Source organism: Tenrec ecaudatus, chromosome 16 (genome assembly GCF_050624435.1).
Source record: "Tenrec ecaudatus isolate mTenEca1 chromosome 16, mTenEca1.hap1, whole genome shotgun sequence".
In the NCBI taxonomy this organism is placed as follows: Eukaryota; Metazoa; Chordata; class Mammalia; order Afrosoricida; family Tenrecidae; genus Tenrec; species Tenrec ecaudatus.
The window spans coordinates 31053607-31077443 of record NC_134545.1 but is presented as its reverse complement, the minus strand read 5'-3'; the positions used below and the strand labels follow the sequence as shown (position 1 = coordinate 31077443).

General features: G+C 49.9%; 1 protein-coding gene across 3 annotated transcripts in view; it reads right to left on the bottom strand.

Annotated features, from left to right (window-relative positions):
• The window catches only part of KIAA1671 (KIAA1671 ortholog), a 188934-nt gene that overhangs the window by 45836 nt on the left and 119261 nt on the right, over positions 1-23837 (bottom strand). Inside the window, exon 1 of one of the 3 annotated variants that reach the window (XM_075533729.1) lies at positions 16000-17200. The exons of the other annotated variants lie outside the window; for them this stretch is intronic. Within the exon in view, the coding sequence (XP_075389844.1) occupies positions 16000-16284 (285 nt within the window). The 5' untranslated portion in view covers positions 16285-17200. Of the gene's footprint in view, positions 1-15999; positions 17201-23837 lie in introns of those variants that run through there. 3 annotated transcript variants of the gene reach the window in all.

The following is a 23837-nucleotide window of genomic DNA, read 5'->3' as shown; positions in this document are numbered from 1 at the left end:
TTTGAGAATGAAGAGGGCAATGAATGTACAAATGTGCTTGACACAATTGATGTGTGTATGGATTGTGATAAGAGTGGTATGAGCCCCTAATAAAACGATTAAAAAAAGAAAGGAAAGGAAGAAGCTCCTATATACTATTGTTCCTAGACATCAAGCTGCTTAGTGTCAGGCCCATTGGGCTCCAGAGCATCCCTGGCCTTGGCCAAAAGCAAACATCTGGATTCAGAACCTAGTGACACACAGCTGAGAGAAGTATCTCCCATGATGAGCCCCCCCCCCCCACGTGCGCCGGTTCCAATAACACTGATACTAACCCGCTGTGTTAAGCAGATGACTCCACCTGGCTGGCTGAAAGCCAAGAGGGCTTGGAGTACTTCCTGATACAGTCCTCGGTGTGACTCACACCTCAATGTAAAGAAAATAAAAACCGGGGGCGGGGGTGGGGTGGGGTGGAGGGAGAAGAAAAGAAAGGCCATCACAAACTGGACCAATATAAGTAGAGAAAAGATTGACAGCAAGGATTCCATCATGCTCGGATTCATAATCAACATCCGTGGAAGCAGCAGTCAAGAGTTCAAAGAACATATTACATTGGGAAAATCTGCTGCTCACACAGCCCACCCAGATGCACTGCCATGGAGTCGATGCCGACTCACGGCGACCCTATAGAGTAGGCAGAACTGCCCCTGTGGGTTTCTGAGCCCAGACCTCTTCATAGGAGCAGAAGGCCCTGTCTTTCGCCTGGGGAACAGAGGTGGTTTCAAACTGCCTACTTTGTGAATTGAAGCCCAGTGTGTGACCACTACATCACTGGGCTCTTTAAAGTAATCAATAGCAAAGATATCACTTTGAGGTCTACAATGTGCTGGACCCAGGATGGTGTTTCAACCAGCTCATCTGCAAGTACAAATTGGACAATAAATAATTGGAAAGACGGCAGAAGCATTGATGCATTTGCAATACAGTGCTGGCAAAGAACACTGACTGCCAGATCTGTCTTGTAGACAGTTTTATCAGAATGCCCCTTCGTTTCACTTACTTTGGACATGTTGTCAGGAGCGACCAGTCCCTGGAAAAGGACGTCACCTTTGGTAAAGTAGAGGGGCCGAGAAAAAGAGGAAGACCGTCCTAAGACGGACTGACACAGTGGCTGCCCCAATGAGCTCAATCAGGAGTGTAAGGATGGTGCAGGCGTGGTGGTGTTCATTCTGGAACACTGGGGGTCTCTATGCGGGGAGCAACTCTATGGCACCTGGCTACGGCCATCTCAGTGGAGCAAAAGCAACTGTTCATTCAGCAATGACTGCTTGGCAAGACACTTACCCGTCTCATTGCACTCTCAACAAGACGCACAGTCTGCCATTTTGTGGTTGAGGAAAAACATTCTCTCATCGCAGAAAGACTCGCTCAAAACAACACCAGAAATCAACGGTTCCTTTGACTCAAGTTGAGGAACCCAAAAACCCCACTGTCTGCATCCCCACACCCCATGGTCTACAGGCCTCCGGGCGGGGCAGAGATGTAAGCCCAGCTTGCAGTCTAGCCATCTCTCCCAGTGATGTCAGTGGGCTGTGATTCTGTCCCCCGAGGGGCCTGGGCAAGATCTGGGGAGGTTTTTGAAGGTCATACTTAGGGTTGCTGCTGGCATCCGGGGGAAAGGGACCAGACCTACTGCTCAACATCCCATCATACACAGGCCAGCCTCTCACCCTGCTCACCTCATAGCATGACACAGCCCCAAATATAAATGGTCTGTCACACATGCAGTTCTTCTGGAAAGACACGCTGTGTGCCTTAGGCTGTAGCCCTGATGGGGAAGGGTGAGAGATGAGGCGTAAGTAGAGATGGGTTTGGGTCCAGCCTGTGTGGACTGTGAACTAGTCGATGCTGGGTACGTAACGCCTTCTCCTTTGACTGACTGGTTGCAAGGAAGTCACCTCTCAGTCATGGAGACCCCATGTGTGTCAAGAGTCGAGCTATACTCCATACGGGTTTCAGTGGCTGACTTTTCAGAAGTAGATTGCCAGGCCTTTCTTCCAAGGTACCTCTGGGTAGACTCAAACATCTAACCTTTTGGTGAGCAGCTGAGCACACTGACTATTTACATTTGTCAAGGACGACTTCTCCCTTAGATAAAAACCAAATCAAATGCACTGCCACTGAGTCAATTTTGACTCAGAGCAGGCCCACTTAAGTTTTCAGAGGCTTGTCGACCCTTACAGGAACAGACAGCCTCGTCTTTCTCCCTCAGTGGCTACTGGGTTTGAACCAATCACCATGAACAGGCCAACATCGAACCAACAGAAGCATGCACGGACTTCCATTCACCCTTGGATAAAAAACAAAAAAACAAAACCAGAACTCACTGCCATCAAGTTGGTGGCAACTCACAGCAACCTATAAGACGGGGCAGAACTGTTCCTGTGGGGTTTCCAGGGCTCTCAATCTTTACAGAGTAGGAGTAGTATAGTACGCCTGTCTTTCTCCCAAGGAGCAGCTGGTGGTGAGGCTAGCAGCCCATCTCGGAACCCACTGCACCACCAGGGCTCCCAGGAGAAAGACAATAAAATAGATGAACCAAATAAGACCTCACACAAGGTTGCTCCACTTGTCTAACCCACCGCCGTGGAGTCACTTCCGAGTCAGAGTGGCCCAACGGAGAGTAGAGCAGGCCGCTAGAGTTCTCAAGCGTATCCATCTTTTACAGAAGCAAACAGCCTCTTCTTTCTCCTGTGCGGCCACTAGGGGATTCCAACAGCTGACCTCTCAGTTATCACCTAACCACTGCACCATCAGGGCTACTTAATCCTTTCTGCGGAGGGCAATCCGGGGAGACTCCTTGGGCCTAGAAACTGACGTTGGAGAAAAGTCACCCTTATATCCATATGCTTAAACCCAGGTACTATGCGGGTTTCTGCCTAGCCTGCAGTCCTACTGATGAATGTTTGATGAGTCAGCTGGGGCCAGGGGCACCTGGGATCCAAGAAATGGATTCCATCTTGTGCCAGGGGATTTGTGCCAACTCCTAAAAGCTTGAGTTTTCTCAAAAGCCCTGGGGACCCTGAGCCCAGTCTGCCTCAGCAGCCTCCCTGACAAGCGGGGCGCCCATGGCACAGGATCGGCATCCATTAGGGTGACCAGCAGTGACCACATGACAGGATATGCCCGTTGAGGTCTTCTCTCCTCAACTTACTCCTCTCTGAAATGGCAGCTTAACCCATCTGCCTTGTGGTGATGGAGACGCATGAAAAGGACCTTGTATGAGAGGCTGAAGGCTGTGTAACAAACTGCCCCCAAACAGAGTGGCTGAGCTGTTGCTCTTGAACTACATCCAGTCCATCTTCTACACACAATAGTTCTCAGCTCAGAGGCCATTTTCAACGCTGGCCCTACACAGCAGAGACGGTCTGCCTCCTAGGACTGTCTGGGTTCTTGTCCTAGCCAAAAGGGATTGGGAGCCAAAGCTGAAGCTCTCTGACCCCACAGCTTGCGCTCTGAGCCAGCAGTGATCTGATGGAGCTGCCCTGCATGGGCTCCCCAGAGTCAGCTGCTGGACGTCATCAAGGATTTTTGTGTTGGGCCAGTTGATCAACCCAGCCACTATCAAAAATTAAATTACATAAACGTACATAAATAAAGCAAACCCACTGCCATTGAGTCAACTCATGGGGACCCTGAGTTAGGACAGAGGTGAACTGCCCCTGTGGGTTTCTGAGGCTGTCAATCTTCATGGGAGGAAACAGTCTCTCATCTTTCTCCCTCAGATGGGCTGGTGGGTTGAACTGCTGACTCTATGGTTAACAGTAAAGTGTTTAACCTGCTACACCACCGTGGCTGCTAAGCAATTAAAGGGGAATATGAAAAGCAGAGTTGCTCAGTTTTATAACTATTGTTTATGTCTCTTACAGCTATTGTGTTGGCATTGTAGAAATACTATATAATAGTGATCTAAGCCAAACCCACTGCCAGAGTTCATCCTGACTCACAGCAACCTCGCAGAGGACAAAGTAGACCTGCCCTTGTGGGTTTCTGAGACTTCAAATCTTTACGTGAGCAGACAGCCTCATCTTTCTCCCTTGGAGCAGCTGGTGGATTCGAACCACTAATCTTGAGGTTAGCAGCTCAATGAGCAGCCCACTACACCCCTAGGGCTCCTCAGTAGTGAACTACTAACTACTTTGTATCTCATCCCAGCGCTGTATGTCTTTCCCTAGCTCTGTGTTCAGAGACAGCTGATTGGCAGCTTGAATTTAGCCATGATGTGTACGGGTGTGTTGGGTATTTACACTATGGGAATTGGCCAATGCTACACAGCAGGGCTTTCTTCCCACAGACCTAGGGGATAAACATTTACCAAAATGTCCAGTGTGCTATTTCTTCTCATAAGGAGCTACTATGGTGGCTTCTGGCTAAAGACCCTATTCTTCATGAGATCCCAAAATAGGACATCTGTGATGTGTATCAACCCAGACTTCCTTCCTGCGGTTCTGACTTCCTGGTGGGGAAACAAAAGATATGTGCCTAAAGAAAACATCTGAGACAGAGAGGGAAAGTGAGAGTGACAAAGGGGTCCTGGGACTGGAAAGGAAGAGACAGGCTTATCTGAAACACACAGACCTCTCCGCAATATAGTGAGGCTCACACACAGACCCTGTTCCTTCAGGGTCCCACCAGAGCACACAAACAACACCTCACATAACCTTTAAAAACCTCACTTATTACAAGGCAGTAGAAAATACCTGACAATCTGCTCCCGTGGAGATTCCAAACCAAACCCAAGGCCATCAAGTTGTTTCCGACTCACAGCCACGTTATCCAGGATTTCTGAGACTGTCAACCTTTATGGGAGCAGACAGCCTCATCTTTCCCCCGTGGTGTAGATGGTGGCTTTGAATCGGCAGCCTTGAAGTTAACAGCTCCATGGCCAACCCATAGCATCATCAGGCTATGGGGCAGTTCTACTCTATTGGATTCCACGAGATGGCAACAACAATGAAGACATTCAGTGGGATCTTTGGGTGGTGCAGACTGTCAAAGTGCTGGACTGTTAAACACAAGGTTGGAGGTTCAAGTTCAACCAGAGTTGCCTCAGTAGAAAGTCCTGGCAGTCTTTTAAAAACAAAATAACAACACAGCCATGGACAAGCCGATGGAACATAGTTGTAACGCTGACACACATTGGAGAATGGACTCGAGAACACGTGGTTCTAAAAGACAGAATATAGTTATATATATATTAAAAGATATGAAGAGACAGCTGGTTGGTCCTTTCATCTGAGAGAAGGAAGGGGGGAAAAAAACCAGAAGTAAATGCACTGGAATACCAAAGTATTGTTTATGTGCCCTAGGAACAATGGGGACTCTTCTTTGCTCCATTCAGCTTACTTTTGTAACATGAAATGAGCACATCCCTTCATTTTATTTGCGGGCAGGGCAGAGGGGAGGGGAGTTATTTCATGAGAGCAGACACCCCTGGAGCCACCAGGCCCTTCGTGGCTAGCTTGTGTCCCTCCCTGCGTGTCACTCCAGGTCTCACTCGGGGGCACCTTCTTTGGGCCCAGCTTTCAGGTTGCCTGCATGGTGAACAGACCAGAAATGGGACTGGGACACGCCAATAGAATGCAGCCGTCCTGCCCATCGACGAAAGGCTCAGGCTTCTGCACCCCCAGCCTCTGGGGCTGGGCTGAAGTCTGAGGCAGAATGGAGAAAAGAGCCTGTCTGAGGACACAGCCCCAGGCAGGGGGCCCCAAAGTGGAGGCAGGCAGCATGAGATTCCAGGAGCTGGACTTTGAGGCAGCTGGACTACCACTCCCCTGAAGTCTGGGTCTCCAAGGAGATGCGCATCAAGCTGTGTCTGGATACAGCAGGGACTCAATAAGGTCTCTGCTCTCCCTACCCAGCACCCCATCCTTCCTCAGGGGCTGGAGGGCGATTTTCAAAACACAAACCTGAGGGGTAGCACTCCCTTGCTCAGAAAGAACACACTCCAATGCCTAAGGCGGGATTTCGGCTCCTGCAACAAAACCTCACACCTGGACACAACCTAGAGCTCGGTGGTGCTGTGGGCTCACTGTTGGGCTGGGCCCTGTAGTTCAAACCCACCTACCACTCCAAGGGAAGAAAATGAGACTGTTCCTATAATATCAACAGCTGGGAAACACCGGGGCAGTTCCCCTCTGTCCTGTGGTGTCACTATGAGTCTGAATAGACTCAATGCAGTGGTTTTAAACAACCTGGCCCTTGCCCAGCTCTCTGGATCCATCTCCTCTCTCCCCTAAGAGCCACCTGATCTCCTGGGTGTTCCTCAAACACAGCAGACACTGTCCTGCCTCAGGGCCTTTGCATTTGCTATTCTCTCTGCTACAAGATTCTCCACCCCCAAACCTTCTCAGGGCTCACTCACTCCTCCCTCTGCTAAAATGCCATCTTATGGGAGGACATCCCTAATCCCATTCTCTGAAATATGCTCCCCTATCCCCACGCCCTTCCTCATATCCTGGCACCAGCTTTTCTCCAGAGCTCAAATGATAACTGGAGACTGTGGAGTTCCTTCAGAAGTTAACTTAGCTGCTTGTTTATTGATTCTCCCTGGTCCTGTCTCATCTCCATCAGGCACAGAGAAGGCCCTCCATAAAAGAGTCTTAGTAAAGGAAGGGAATGCCTTTGATGACCAAAGCACCTGAATGCCCATGCTGTCCCACGGGAGGAAAGGGCCCCCAGTGGCTATGGGGCTGGAATCCCAGTACAGACTCTGAGGAGGTACATGTCAGGGCCAAATGATTGATTCTCCCCAGGCCTCAGTTTCACAAGAACAAAGGGGCGAGGGGGCTCCAGAGTGGCAGGGGGCAAACATGCCAATGTACCTGGCTCTAGTTCTCAGCATGAAGGCAACATGGGGGAACAAGGCAGATGGAGCCTTAGGTCTCAGGATGCACGGCAATCCAAGGCAGGAGCCGGAGAACCAGCAAATGGTCTTTTGGTTTTCTTTTGTTGTTTTGTTTTGCTCTGCCTTGTTTGTGTGCCTATTATTGTCTCTGTGTGTGTGTCTATCTAGATAAGTTAGGTGGGATACACAATCCTGAGGCGGAAACAATGGGACCCACGGTTTAGGGGGGACATGGGAGAGGGGAGGCGGGGAAAGGAAGTGGGTGTTAACAAACCCAGGGACAAGGGAACAACAAGTGATCTAAAATCGATGGCAAGGAAGGTGTAGAATGCCTGGTGGGGCTTGATCAAGGGCAATGTAACCATGAGGAATTACTGAAACCCGAATAAAGGCAGAACATGATAATGGGACAAGAGGAAAGTAAAAGGAAATAGAGGAAAAAACTAGGAGGCAAAGAGCATTTATAGAGGACTAAATACAGGCGTGTACATATGTAAATATATTTATACATGACAATGTATAAATAGAGCTAGGTACATTTATATATAAGTTAAGTATCAAGGTAGCAGACGGACATCGGGCCTCTATTCAAGTACTCCCTCAATGTAAGTATACTTTGTTCTAATAACTTGGCATTCCATGATGCTCACCTTCCCGACAGGATTGCTGAAGAAAAAATGGGTGCATAGCAAATGTAGTGAAGAAAGCAGATGGTGCCCAGATATATCAAATGATACAGCATCTAGGGTCTTAAAGACTTGAAGACAAACAAGTGGCCATCTAGCTGAGAAGCAACAAAGTCCACATGGAAGAATCACACCAGCCTGTGTGATCATGAGGTGTCAATAGGATCAGGTATCAGGCATCAAAGACCCAGAACAAAAAAATCATATCAATGTGAATGAGGGGGAGTTCATATTGGAGACCCAAAGCCCATCTGTAGACAATTGGACATCCCCTCACAGACGGGTCACAAGGAAGAGACGAGCCAGTCAGGGTGCAGTTTAGCACTGATGCAACATACAACTTTCCGCCAGTTCTTTAATGCTTCCTCCTCCACCCCCAATATCCTGATCCCAAGTCTACTTTACAAATCTGGCTAGACCGGAGCATGTACACGTACAGGTAAGAGCTGGAAACACAGGGAATCTAGGGCAGATAAACCCCTCAGGACCAATAATTGGAGTAGTGATACCAGGAAGGTAAGGGGAAGGTGGGGGAGAAAGGGCAAACCGATTACAAGGATCTACAAATAACCCATCCCTCGGGGACAGACAACAGAAAAGTAGGTGAAGGAAGACATAGGTCAGTGTAAGACATGAAAAAATAATAGTAATTTATAAATTATCAAGGGTACATGAGGTGGGGTGGGGGGAGGGACAAATGAGGAGCTTATACCAAGGGCTCAAGTAGAAAGAAAATCTTTTGAAAATAATGATGGCAACAAATGTACAAATGTGAATGGCACAATGGATGGATGGATGTTTTGTGGTAAGAGCTGTATGAGCCCCCAATAAAATGATTTAAATTAAAAAAGAAAGAAAACAAATGAAATGAAATTCCATGCAGGCCAGGGGCCAACGTGGAACCTTAGGCTGAGCTGGTGAGAACCTCTGCTGAGAGATGCAGAGGGGTTTCAAGTGCCAGTGCAAAGGTCCTGGGGATGGAAGCAGGGCCAAGCATACCCTGGCAGAGCCCGGATGACCTGCCCTGTGGCTGAAGGCCAGACACTGAAGCTGAGGGCCAGTGCTCTCAGTGGGAGAAGCCAAGAGGCTCGTGCAGAAGGGGAGTGAATTCAATAGTGCCCTCCTCCGACTATATGCCTATGCCCAGGTGCTAAACCCTGGAACTTAAGACTATTCCCTTGTTTGGCAAAAGGGTCTTTGCAGATTTAATCCATTCAGAAGCCCTGGCAGTGCGGCGTGGGGTGCATGGCTGCTAACCAAGAAGTAGGTGCTTCAAACCTACCAGCCACTGCAGAGCTGGTGATCTGCTTCTGCTGACATCCTGCTCTTGTCCCATGGGGTTACTGCAAGTTTATAATGCAGAACAACAGCGCAAAGCAAGTGCTCACAGGGAAGTAGTGCAAGGTGCTGGACATGAGGTCACACTGGAGCAGAGTGGCCCCGACCCAGATGCAAGGGTCCTTAATAAAAATGAGAAGGGAGGAGTGGAGGTGACATCCACAGAGACTGGAGGGATGCAACCACAAGCCACAAATGCCTGGAACCACAAGCCACAAATGCCAGGGCATCCTCACTGCAGATAGCTTGAACAAAGATCTCTAGCCTCCATAAAAAAGAGCCCTGGCTGTTGAAGGGATAAGGTATCAGGCATCAAAGAACAAAAAAAACATAACATGTGAATGAGGGGGAGTGCGGAATGGGGACCCAAATCCCACTGTAGGCAACTGGACATCCTCTTATGGAAGGGTCACGGGGAGGAGTATAGCAACAATGAAACATACAACTTTCCTCTAGCTCTTTAATGCTTCCCCTACCCCCCACTATCATGATCCAAATTCTACCTTACAAATCCAGCTAGACCAGAGGATGTACACTGGTACAAATAAGAACTGGAAACCCAGGGAATCCAGGGCAGATGATCCCTTTATAACCAGTGGTGAGAGTGGCGATACCAGGAGGGTCGAGGGAAGGTAGGGTAGAAAGGGGGAACCGATTACAAGGATCTACATAAAACCTCCTCCCTGGGAGACAGACAACAGAAAAGTGGGAGAAGGGAGACATCAGAGAGCGTAAGATAGGACAAAATAATAATTTATAAATTATCAAGGGTTCATGAAGGAGTGGGGTGGAGAGGGAGGGAGGAAATGAGGAGCTGATACCAAGGGCTCAAATAGAAAGCAAATGTTTTGAGAAAGATGAGGGCAACAAATGTACAAATGTGCATGACACAAGGGATGGATGGATGGATTGTGATGAGAGTTATATGAGCCCCAATAAAATAATTAAAAGATATATATATATATAAAGAAAACAAAAATCTGCACAATTGGAAAAAAAGAGGCCTGGTGATGCAGTAGATTCAGTGCTGGGCTGCTCACAGCAAAGGCAGCTCTTCAAAACCACTCACTGCTCCACAGGACAAAGTTGAGGCTATGTGTTTCCCTAAAGACTGACCATCTTGGAAACCCCCAAAAAGGAAAACAAAAAACAACAACAGAACCAAAACTCCAACTCACTGCCATCCAGTTGATGACAACCTATCGTGATCCTGTAGGACAGGGTACAACTGCCCCTGTGGGTTTCCCAGACTGGACCTCTTTACAAGTGAGAGTAGAAAGCCCAGTCTTGCAGCGCAACATATGACCACTATGCCACCAGGGCTCTGAGTCAGTTGATTGTGCCAACCTGGCTGATAAACACACGTGGGGTTAATTGAAGGGCAGAGGGATAAATGGCTCAGTGAGCCTCGCCTTTTGAGTTCTTAGTTCTCTTGTTTTGTGGTGGTCGCACCAGGGTGCAGCTGCCTTAGCAGTTCCCTGCTTCAACTCGCAAGACTGAATTCCTACAAGACATCCCCAAGAAACCACATGGACCTATCCCGATGCAGCCCTGGGTGCTGGAGCAGCCGTGTAGACACCCCTGCCACCACTGAGATGCTTACACGTTCACTGACTCTGCTTTCCTCCTGCAGTCGGCGTCATTGCGTGTGTTCTGTGAGATGGAGGAGGACTTTGTGGATTGGTGTTGGACAGATGGGTTAATGGGTTAATGTTGGACTTGTGGGTTTAGGTAGCACTGGGTTGGGAAGTTTTCTTGATGCACACTTAACCTATATATAAAACTCTCTCCTATACATGAGTTGCCGTGAATTTGTTTCTCCAAAGTACCTAGACTAATACAGGCTCCCTCAGAAACCCTAACGGGGAAGCTTTACTCTGTCCTAGAAGGTCACTATGAGTTAGGATTGACTCAATGGCAGTGAGTTTGGTTGGGTTTTGTTAGTGTTTTTGACCAGCATTAGGCTGTTAACCACAATATCTATAATTCGAAATCACCAACTACTCCAAGGGGGAAAGACAAGACTTTCTACTCCTGTAAAGAGTTACAGTCTCAGAAACCCGCAGGGGCAGTTCTACTCTGTCCTGTAGTGTCACTATGAGGCAGAATTGACTTGATGGCAGTGAGTTTGGTTTGTTTTTGAGACGGTGGACTGTGATAACTTGTCAAAGCAGCCAAGGCACAGAAAGACCCAGAACTGCAGAAGATGCCACCAACATCTCTTTCCTTTCACATTCTCCCCCCGGAGTGGGGTGGCATTCGTGGGTGGGGGGAGGGGTGGGCCACTGAGCCTTGCTATTTTAAGCATCTATTTTGATCCATAATTGACTTAGAAACAAATACTCAGCTCAGCTTTCAACTGGGGATTGAAACCATGGCTCAGCCACCGTGCACCAACCCAGGAGCCCTGGTGTGGCCGGCGGCGGGGTCCCACAGCAGGCCCAACCCCACCACTTCCCTGTCCTTCCCACCATTCACCTACGACCTGGCTCCTCTGGATCCCATAAGGCCAGCACCACAAACTGCCACAAGAACCAACAGAGCAGGGCTCATGAGGGAGGGGGGAGCAGCGAAGGAAGGGGGGAAAAAAAGAGGACCTGATGCCAAGGGCTTAAGTGAAGAGCAAATGTTTTGAGAATGATGAGAGCAATGAAAGTACAAATGTACCTTACACAGTTGATGTATGTATGGATTGTGATAAGAGTTGTATGAGCCCCTAATAAAATGTTTAAGAAACAAACTATAAACACTCCCTCCCTCTCCCCCCCCAAAAAAAAAAAGAACCAACAGAGCTTTTGTGGAAGAAGTACGGCCAGAATGTTCCTTAGAGGAAAGGAGAGGGAGACTTCATCTCTTATACTTTGGAAATGTCAGGAGAGACCAGTCTCTGAAGAAGGACATTGTGCTTTGTAACAGAGAGGGGTGGTGAAAAAAGGAAGGCCCTTGAAGAGATGGGTTGACATCATGGTTCCAACCGTGGGCTCAACCTTGGCAATGAAGAAGCCAGCACAGGGCCAGGAGGTGTCTCCTTCTGTTGTGTCCATACGGCTGCAGAGTCAGAACCAGCTCAACGGGCATCTGACAGCAGCAGCAGCTTCTTAACAGGAGGTACTCGGTCTTATCGGGGTCCTCTCCTCTTCTTCCGCACTACTACCTGAATCATGGGGAGACTCCTCTGGCAACAACACCACTCTCTCTAACCAGTGGCCACAGAGTCAGCTCTGCTCTGTGGTAACCCTGGGTGTGTTTTTTCAAAGAGGAGATATCCAGGCCTTTCTTCCAGGGTACCTCTGAGTGGACTCAATTTTACAATGTCCCCAGGGGCTCTGTAGTCTCCCAAACCGAAGCATGTATAGCGAAGTTCTCCAAGGGGGCTGATTTTTTTCCCACAGGGTACTTGGCAATGCCTAGAAGATACTTTTGACCATCAAAACTTGGGGGAAAGGGGTGCTGCTGGCACCAAGTGGACAGAGGTCAAGGATGCTCCTCGTGACATAAAGAAAGACCCAGTGTTAATAGTGCCAAGCTGAAGACCCTGATACCCAGCAACTGTTTGATGTTAAAGAGCCCAGACTCGCCAGAGCCCACTGGTATCAATGCCAACACAGAGTGACCTATGCAGGGATTTCCAAGACTGACAGTCTCTATGGGAGGAGACAGCCTCATCTCACACCCATGGGGTGGCTGGAGTGTTTGAACCACCAGCCTTGTGGTTAGGAGGAACCCAAAGTCCAACCCGCAGAACCACCATAGATCCATTTTCTCCCTTCTTAGTAAATAAACATGAATATTTACATGCGGATATACCAATTATCTGCCCCGCTAGAAGGCATGAAGTTTGATCTGTTCTACATGTCCAGCACCAGCTGGCCAACCCACTACCCTGGAGTCCATTCTGACACTGCAGGACAGAGCAGACCTGCCAAGGCCGTCTATCTCTTTAGAAGCAAACCAACTCATCTTTCTCCCTTGGAGCGGTTTAGTGGGTTCAAATCAAGTGCTTTAGCCCCTGTGATACCTAGGTTCCAGGTGCTCCACAAACCCCAATCAGATAAAAAGATGAATCAATACGCAAATTATAGACCATGGGGATGCAGTCACAAAAACAATTCCGCTCACAGGGATCCCAAGTGCCGAGGATAACTGCCTTGTGCTGTTTGCAAGGCTGTGGCCTGTTTGTGAGCAGACAGCCATAACTTTCTTCAGCACAGCTCTGGGAGTTTTCATTTCCCCCACAACCCATCGGCACCACTCAGGGACCAGCACTCACAAAAGGTCAGCCAGGCTCTTCCCCCCGTTCCAGAGGCACCCATCTGGCCAGCTATGCAGGGGGGCCTCGCATTCGCTGAATCAGAGCCCACAAAAAGTACCACCACCACCACTCCTGCACATCACACCTGGAAGGGTTCTCAGTAACTAATTTCACGCACTCCCCCTGCAGCCAGCCACTGCCCAGCCAGCCCGAGTGGAATCCCCATGGCACAGATGCAGATGTAGAGGCTAACAGAAGCAACTTGCCCATGGCCACTCATCCAGCTCCAAGCCTGTCCACCTACACCCCAGTGGTGCCACCATTGGGCCCATTGATGGGCTTTCTGTACAGCCTCTCTCACTGGCACCCACTTAATTGGGTTGGCTCAGCTTGGAGCCTTGGGCTCCTGTCTCAGGTGGGGGGGTGGGCGGGCACATGATGGGCTGCCACAAGAATGTGTCTCTCTTCCTGCCTTTGTGGGTCAGACACAATGCATTTGTGCTGCCGCCCGCCCACCCACCCCCAGCCTTCACTCCCCCTTCTTCATTGGCAGCAGAGGCAGGCAGGCCATTAGCAAATGATTTCCAAGCTGGCTTTAAAAGACATCTCAGGGCATGCCTTTGAAGAGGGCTTCATGGCTGCTCTAGATTCTTCTACAAGCTTCTGAGTAAATAGAGCCTGAGGCGAGATCAAGACCAAACTGGTGCTTGAGATAAATCACCGAGCAGTACTAGAATCATGCGCACACACGCATGCACACACACACACACAATGCCACCAGCCAACCAGGCAGAGATTCTGCCTGTTTTTTTCTGCTGTGGCTTTTTCAAAATTCCTCCCAGAAAACAAATATTTAAATGACTCACTACCATCAAGTTCATTCCAACTCATAGCAACCCTATAGGACAGAGAGAACTGCCCCTATGGGTTTCCAAAACTGTAACTCGACAGAAACAGTCTCATTTTTCTCCCTGGAGCAGCTGGTGGGTTTGAACTATTGACCTTGTGATTAGTAGCCCAATGGGTAGCCAGAGTTTCATAGTGATTCTATATAAGGTTTCCAAGACTATCCCACTTTGGGGGAGCAGAAAGCCTCATCTTTTGTCACCCAGAAGGGCAACTGGTAGGCTTGAACTACAGAACTGAAGGTTAGTGGTCCAACACCTAACCCACTGTGCCACCAGGAGTGGAAGAGAATTGGAAGCCTGATGTGTGTGCCACCTGATGGACACTGTGCTAGGCACTGAGAGGAAGCTGGGTACAGGAGAGACCTCGTCCTGCTCACCCTGCCTTCATCCATCCCACCCATTCAGTCATTCATCCAACAAACAGGAAGCCACGTCACACATGGTCACAGAAGCCAGCAGTCTCACACCTATGCTCAGAGTCACACAGTTCCCATGGGCCATAAACAGACCCTTCGCTCTTCTGCCATAAGACAGAGACAGTGAAAGAAGCAGAGGTAACAGGCAGCAAAGATAGACACGGGGTGCTGAGAGGGGAAACTGAAAGAGGCAGGCAGAGATGCAGAGAGAGACTGAATGGGAAAACTGAATGAGAGACTCTCACTCCCAGGGCCATGTCACACCCGCCAGGGATGGGGGCTGAGGGCTCTGTCTCAAAGATCCCAGCCTGGAGAATTCATGCAGGACCCACAAGGAGCAGAGGTGGGGTGAGAAGGAGATAGCTTATTAACTAGCCACGTATACTCCTCAAGGTATGTTTCTGACCTCGACTGCTGTGAGCCGGATGGGCATGGCACCTCTCTGGGCCAATCTGGGCCTTAACTCTGCATCCCTGTACCTTGAGAGCAAGTAAGAGTGTCCAGCAACCCAAGGTATGCAGAAGGCTGGCTCAGGGACCTGCGTGGCCCAGGACACACACCCCTCTCCCAATATACTGGGTGTCCCCACCATGGCCAAGGCTCTCACTTTGTTCTTCAGCCCTCCTGGGACAGTCTGAAGATGGTCAACACAGTCAGACAATAGAATGCCCTGCGCAAAATCCAGGCCCTCCTCCCCCAAGTCCACCCCAGGTCAGGGCATGCACCCCCTACAGTTAGTGGAAGACCTGGAAAGAGGCTGGCTGGGGTCAGAGCATGGTGTTCTGGTCCTGACTCCACCACTCCCTTGATGTGCTCCCTCAGGCAGGTGCTCTCTCTGGGCCAGGCTGCTGAAATAATCACTCATCTGCCTCAGATTGATCCTGCCCCATCCCCAAGTGTGGCCCAGGCCTGGTTCTGAATCATGAGCTGCTAGCCCACCCTGGTCCCTTGAATTCTAAGGTACCTGCCCAGGTGAGACTTGGTGGAACCCCAAGACTTGCCTGAGGCCTCCCACTCACACCAAGACCAGCCTGAGGGTCACCAGGTGGCAGGTAGACAGAGCTACAACCCCTTGGATCCCAGGGCACTTTCCTTGGGAAATCTGACACGATCTTGCTTTTACCCAGCCTCCAAACTCAGTAGCAGGTGCACACAAGACACTGGGCAGCCTGGGAGCCGATGAAACAGGTGACTAGTAATCACCCCTAAAAATAGGGAAGGGCTGCAGAGCGTCAGGGACTGCACATCCCCACACACCAACTGGCAACAAAACAGACCCTGGGAGAGTTGAGGCACCCTGCAGAGTTCTCCCAGCTTAAGGAGGGGAGACAATGCAGGTCAGGGGGCTGACCCCCTGGAGCCACTAGACTTTGATAGGCAAATTAAATCCCTGCATGAGGTCAGAGCCCTGTGTCTGGGGTCCCTTCCCTCCATAGGAAGGAAGCACTGCTTGGGGGCAGGGGGTGGGAACAGTGGGAATTCTGTTGAAATATCTCAAAAAATGTAAGCTTACATTCTCAGGCGCCTCCAAGTCGGCCTGCCTCTTCCTCAGGGAAGAGAACCTTTGCTGGCTGCGGGCAGAAAACCTCCGGAAGGACTCCCGGCTGCGGGAAGCCAGGTGTCGCAAGGAGGAGGTGCGCTTGAAAGGGGTCCGGCTGGCCGGCTCCCCACTTGTCCGGTTGTGGGCCACGGTCGTGGACACTAGGTTGAGGGCCTCCTGAAAGGACCTCCTCACAGTCCCCATCCACTGAGTCATGTGGGTCTGGGCCCCGGTGAGTTTGTCCTCTAGGTAATCCATGGAGGAAGGGGCGAGAGCGAGGACTCCGCAGGCCCTCTCTCCGTCCTCTTGGGACGCCAGCAAGTTCTGGGAGTGCCTGTGGGGGAGCCCCTGCCCCTGTCTTCAGCAGGAGGGAGAAGAGCAGCGCAGAGCCCGGGAACCTGGTGGCTCGCTCAGCAACAGGAGGGTCAGCCCCGGGAGCACCCCAGGGCTGGAAGTTCCACGCACTGGGCTGGCCTGCTCCCAGGTCCAAACACTCACCCGTGACCAGGGGTGTAGTAGGATCCGATGGTCACAGTCACTCCAGGGTGTGATGGCCCCTGAGCAGCGGCCCTGGGTCCCCCGGAGCCCACTTTCTTGCAGGCCAGGTGACCCTCCAACTTGCCCGCTTGAAGTCCTCTACCCATCTGACCCTCGCGGGCCACCCGTCCTCCGGTGTCTGCAGTCACCAAACCTGTTGGCTGGCGGCAGCTAGCTCATTTCCGGGAGCGGCTGGTGGGGAGGCCCACAGGTCCCCGGGTAGGGCGGCCCAGATGACATCAGATCGCGCCCCCCTCCCCTCCCGCATAGCTTAGCTTAGTTTAGCAGGGGGTTCACAGCCCAAGAATGCAGGAGGGGCCTCAGCCCCCATTCTTCTTTTTTTTCTTCCTCTTCCTCCAATCCCAACTCGCTCACAGCTCACCGTACCTCCAGGCTGATGCGGACTTCACGCGCCCAGCGGTGGCCCGGCCCAGTGGCCTCGCTGCAGGTGAGAGGACCCAGGGCTGCACGTGCGCCCGCGCGTGCGTGTGTGCGGCTGGGCGTGGGGGCGGGGGCGGCCCAGCTGAAGGCACCGCCTGGGAAAGGTTCCGATGCTCCAAGGGCTTCTCCTGGCTGGTGGGTTACAGGCAGCGGCTGGGGGTGCCAGTCTGTCTCCCTCTGGTGGACTATTCCTCAGTCCTCTTTCCATTCCGTCTCCGCCTCCCACCCTCCCTCCCTCCCTCCCTCCCTTTCTCTCCTCTTTCTCTTTCTTTCTCCCAGGAAGGCAGCAATACGCAGCCAGCAGCCAGGTGAAATAGCCCCTGACGGTCCCCCAGGGAAGGATGGGGGGGTGGGGGTTGCTTGCCAAGGCAACCTCAGGGCACAGCATCTGCCCCAACCAGAGCGGCAGGGCTTGGCCAGGGAAGCCCTGAGAAGGAGTTTTGATTGAAGCTGGTCACATGAGCTCACTGGGTTTTTAACCCTTATGGAGCTGGAGTAGTTAGGAAGGAGGCCAGTGCATGACATCAGACCCTGAAGATTGGGGGTGGGGATGTTCCAGAGGGGTGGCTACCACAGGGGGAGTGGGAAGGCACTTGAATTTGTCCTCCCCACCCCAAACTTTCTCCTTCCAATAGGGACCCTGGCCTCCACATTGTCATATGGTTGGGGGAGTTCATTTGCCCTTCCATCGACCCCATGTGAGCCCTCCCTGGGATTTCCTAGCTGCAATCTTTACAGGGACAGGCTGCCAAGCCTTGCTTGCGCTGAGCTGCTGGGTGGGCTCTAACTGCCGACCTCTCAGCCAGCAGCCCAGCAGCTCCCCCTGGACTCCATCTGGGCTCCTTATTTTATAGATGAAGAAATGCAGACTCGCCCCGAGAGGAAGACTCAGTTGCCAGCGTCACAAAGCAGAGACGCCCTGGCATGGACCCTACCTGTCACTCCCACCATTCTCCTGGGGTTTAACACTGAGCGTGGCACAGAGCGAAAGCTCAACAAATATTTACTGTTGGAACATGGCGTCCAGGACATAGGTCAGCCTGGCCAAGTCCCAGCTTCGCTTATTTCACCCGGCCATGTACCGGATCTGAATAAATATTTACTGTCCAGAAACACTAGTTGAAGGGCCACTCTGGGGAGGTTTGACCTAAAGGCTCCCTGCCAGGGCAGCAGGCACGGATTCTCCCTTTCCTGGGATTCTAAGTACTTGTGGTGACTCATTCATCTCCTCACTCCCTCGCTCATGTCACAGCTTTTCAGGGGAGCCCGGGAGCAGAGCTTAAGAACAAGAAGCTCAATATGGTGAAGAAAGCTGTTGGAGCTCGGCTATCAAAAGATATAGCAGTCTGGGACCTTAAGGACTTGAAGGTAAACTAGCAGCCATCTAGCTCAGAAGCAACAAAGCCCACATGGAAGAAGCACACCAGCCTGTGTGATCACGAGGTGTCGAAGGGATGAGGTAGCAAAGAACAAAAAGTCATATCATTGTGAATGAGAGGGAGTGTTGAGTGGGGACCCAGGGCCCATCTGTGGGCAACTGGACATCCCCTTGCAGGGGGTCGCCAGGAGGAAACGAGCCAGTCAGTGTACCATGTGCAATGGAACATGCAACTTTCTTCTGGTTCCTCAATGCTTCCTCCCTACCCACTGTCATGATCCCAGTTCTGCCTTGCAAGTCTAGCTGGACCGGAAGATGTACACTGGTGCAGATGGGAACTGGGAACACAGGGAATCTGGGACGAATGATCCCTTCAGGACCAGTGGTGGGAGTGGCCATGCTGGGAGCGTGGATGGAAGGTGGGATGGAGGTGGGGAGCTGACTGCAAGGATCTGCATATACCCTCCTCCCTGGGGGATGGACAACAGAAAAGTGGGTGAAGGGAGAAGTCGGACAGGGTTCATAAGGGTAGCGGGGAGGGAGGAGAGAAATGTGGAGCTGATGCCAGGGGCTTACATGGAGAGCAAATGTTTTGAGAATGATGAGGGTAGCGAATGCACAAATGTGCTTTATACAATTGATGTATGCATGGATTATGATAAGAGTTGTACAAGCCCCAATAAAATGATTTTGAAATAAATAATAAGGTTAGCTTGTCAAAAAGAACAAGATGCTCACAGCCCAGGAAGAGACGAACCAAAACTCACTGCCATTGAGCCAAGGCTGACTCACAGTGCTGACTCACAATGACCCTCTCTGGAGAGGGTTTCCAAGACAGTCCATCTTTATGGGGTCAGAGAGCCTCAGCTTTGTCCTGTGGAGTAACTGGTAGGTTTAAACTGCTGACCGTGCAGCCCAAGGGGCAATCACCCTGGCTCCAGGAGGAAAGAGAATGGTGGGTACTCTCTAGAGTTTGACAGCAGTGGTAGTTTCCTGGTTTCATTCCCACCTTCCAGGAGGGGATCCACGAGTTCCCTGCCCAGCACCCACCTGTCAGTGGTGATGTGCAGGTTGCGATGAAGCTGAAGAAGCCCCAGTGGAGTCGTGGGTAATGCATTGGGCTGCTAACCAGAAGATCAGCAGTTTGAAATTACCAGCTGCTCTTGGGAACCCACAGGGACAGTTCTACCCTGGGCTCCAGGCTTACTATGAGTCAGAATCGACTTCAATGGTAGTGAGAGTTTTTTGATGCTGACCCCACCAAGGGGGTCCCTGGGGGGAAAGCCCTGTTGATTTGCTCTGGTAAAAATTCCCACCGTGGAAACCACAAGGGACCATTCCACTCTGTCCTACAGAGCGCCCATGAATGGCAGTGAAGATCAGGCAGTGAGAATCCTGTGGATCACAACAGTCTGACCTGCAACTGATCGTGCATAAACACGGTGCTGGACCAGGCCGTGTTTGATTCCTTGTCGGATAAGGTTGCCAGGAGTCAGGGGCCAGCTCGGTGGCAGCCGACTGTGACAGTAATGTTGACAGAGAACAGCAGGAGCGCCCGGGTTTTTCTAAGCATTCACAGTCACACAAACCCATTTGGCAAATGAGGAGACTGCGGCCCGGAGAGGCGCCAGCAGCTGCAGGAGTCATGCAGGATGTTCATTCAGGAGGGCACTCGCTCCGTCTCCTCAGACTCCAACTCAGCGCCACGCAGACAAGGCAACTCGTAGCAGAGTCAACCGTCCACCGCCCCAGCTCTTAGGAGAAAGAGAAAGTCCAACAGAAGCAGTAACTAAAACACCTTTAAAATGGTACTGACAAAGCTGTGGTGAGACCACGATTTCTAGTCGCAAAAAATGGAATTTGGTCTCTTTCGGGAGGGAATATAGCACCCTAGGCCAAAAGTCCCAAGTAATGTCCCAAGGTAGCCTAGCCTTGAGGTGTACACTCCAACTGCAAGTGCACTGCCGTCAAGTCCGTGCTGGCTCATAGTGACCCTATCAGACGGGAGTCTCCAAGATGGTAACTCTAAGTAACCCGTGAGGCCCCCGCCAGTATGACTGCAACAGTTCATTTTCAAATACATCCAACCATTTTTTTAACGTTCTATGAAACGGAGATGTGGCTAGGTTTCTATAGAGCAAGTATGGCAAAAAATGTTCATCTTTAAAAAATCATTTCATTGGGGGCTCGGACAACTCTTAGCACAATCCATCCATCCATTGTGTCAAGCACATTTGTACATTCACTGCCCTCATCATTCTCAAAATATTTGCTTATAAAGCAAATATAGCAAAACAGTGACTATTAGAGAGGGTACCCCCAAGACACTGGATTTTACCCCCAAAGCTTTGTACTTAAATTTTTTACAAAACGACCTTATCACCTTCAATGTATTCTCCATTACACTTAATATATTTGTCAACTCTGCGATTTCATTCTTGGAAACATTTTTCAGACTCATCTGTTTGGAAGACTGACAGCACCTCCCTCGTTTTGTTCTTCACCTCTTCAAATCGCTCTCCTTTTGTGTCCCTCTTCATTCAGGGAAACAAAAGGAAGTCATAGCAAGATCATGTGAGTAAGGTACAATGGGCAAGAGAGACCTGCTGGTTTTTGCCAAAAACTGGTGCACTGAGATGGCTGCGAGAGCAGGTGCATTGTCATGGTGGCAAAAACAGTCCGCTGTCTGCCACAAATCAGGCCTTTCGTGTCACCCCCTGTTATGCTCATTTCAGAACCTCTAAATAGAAAGCGTGATGAACAGTCTGCCCTGGTGGAACGGACTCCAAATGCACTACAAGACAACATTTTTATCTGTTCGGGAAGTTGACAGGTGTCCAGAACGAGGATTGTCATCAATTGACATTTCACCTTTTTTGAAATGAGAGAACAACTTATACATTGGAGTTTTCCCATAGCACCTTTTCCACAGCTTTTACAAAAAAAAAAATATTCACTGTGACCAGAGAGCACCTTCCCAGGCGACACCACTGTCTGCCCTAACTCAGAGCGAGTTGCTCAATGCTCGCTTAGCTGGAAAGAAGTGTACTACTTACGAAAGCTCCAATCCGCCCAACATTTTTCCATTTTGTGTTTTTTTTTTGGTGAGGGGGTACCACACATATGTGGAGTCTCCCTTTACATTCACCACCATTGAGTTGATTCCAACTTTAGTGACCCTATAGGATAGAGTAGAACTGCCGCTGTGGCTTTCCAGGACTGTAACAATTTATGGGAGTAGAAAGCCTCCTCTTTCTCCTGGGGAGTAGCAAGTGTTTTCGAACTGCTGACCTTGAGATTAGCAGCCCAACACATAATTACTATGCCACCAGGGTTCCTTGGAGTCCTTTGGGTCATCTTGTATATGTGAAAAAATTGTCATAGTACAATATAGGAGATGAGCCTGCCTTTGACCCAGTTCCACACCCCGTAATTCACATTCAGAACTGAAAAGGGATGTATACAAAGATTTCATTACAAGGATGCTTATCACAGTCACATACATAGAAACCAAAGATGCCCACCCACTACTGTCAAGTTAGTTCTGAATTGCAGCAACCCTATGGTAGTAACTCATAAACAGAGCTATAAAAAATTAGTGAACTGAATCTAATGTTCGAACAAACAGGGGCTTGCTTGGGGGCTAGGCAAAGTCACACTGGAGCTGGAACTCAAAGGAAAATTCAACAATTAAAACACACACACACTTTTGTCAAGGAGTGGATTCTAATGGATAGCAACCCCAAAGAGCAGCATAGTCCTGGCCTGCGATTAGTTCCTATGGCCATCACCTTGATGGAAACCACCAGCCATGGCCCTGGCCCACAGAACAGCTGGTGCCTTCTGACTGCCCACCTTTCAGTTTGCCATCAAGCGCTTCACTCCAGCACCATTAGGCTTCCTCTCCACAATCATGAGCCTGTCTTTATGTAACATAAATGGACACCTGTGTGCCTTCACTGTAACTTCTAAAATACAGCACTGATTTAAATGTTGGGACTTCTCATTTGCCCAGAGGCTCCACATAAAGAAAGACCTGGTCAGCTGGGTCCATAAAAGGGACAGTTGGGAAGGGCCTATGGGCTGCTCTGTTCTGTGATGTACAGGGTTGTAATAAGTTCAGGGTTGAGCAACAACTGCGAACAACCACGACAATCAAAACTGACCTTGTCCTTAAAGGCTTGAAGTGAACAAGCAGCCATCTAGCGGGGAAGCAACAAAGCCCATATGGAAGAAGCACACCAGCCTGTGTGATCTTGAGGTGTCGACACGAATAGGTATCAGAAGTTCACAAACAAGCAATCAAATTGACATGAAGGAGCTCAGACAGTGGAGAACCAAAATCCACCTGTACGACACTTGGACAGTCTCTCGCAGAAGGGCTACCTGGGAGCCATGATATAGCTAGGGTATAGTGCAGCAATGACAAAGCATAACCTCTAGTTCTTTAATATTTCCTCCTGTTACTATTATGGTCTTAGTTTTACCCCATTAGTCTTGTTAGACCTGCATACGTTCATTAGTATAATTAAGATCATTCGATGTATGAAATCCAAGATAGAAAATCCCCTTCAGAAACAGTAATAGAAGTAATGATTCCCTGCGGGTATGGGTAGAGAGGGGTGGGGAAGGGGAGAAAGGAGGAATTGATATCAATGATGACTGTATAACCCCACTTGAAGGAATTGTAGGTGCATGGGTAAATGGATACATTGGATGGTGTAAGGATTGGGGATATATAGATGTAGATATAGATATGGATATGGATATAGATTTAGATTAAGGGCTCCTGGGGGATAGGATGGGGGAAGGATGGGGTAATGAGGAGTCAAAGAGTTCAAGAAGAATCTGAAACTGATGGGGGCAGTGATTGTACAATTATGCTTGATCTAACTGAATTACGGATTGTTATATCTGTAAGAACTCCCAATAAAATTATTTTACAAAGAAAAAAACCTGACCTTGTCAGCCCCAGACTCCTTCCTCCTCCACCTCTGTCTCCTCCTCATCATCATCATAAAAAGCAAAAATCAAACCCACTGCCACTGAGTCCATTATGACTTATGAAGACCCTATGTGGGGTTGCCAAGGCATAAGATCTCTTTGGGAGCAGCCAAGCTTGCAGTTAATAGTCCAACAATTACTGAGCAGCACACAAGGGTTCCACGATGGCTCTGTGGTCATTACATAGCTTTATGTCAACTTGAAGATATATGAAACTGTAGGGGTCGTATTCAACCTGTCAATCAAGTCAATGCCTCTTTGTGGGTGTGGCCTTCTCATAAGGAGGACCCAGGGAACCTCCCCTTTTCTCTTGGCCTTGACTTCCCTACTTGCTGATCTGGAGAATTGCTGGAGCCCTACCATGTTTTCCACTGACCTCGATCCACACCACTGCACGCTCACCAACCTGTGAGCTCCCTGCAGTCTGCATCATTGCATGTGGCTGCGTGAG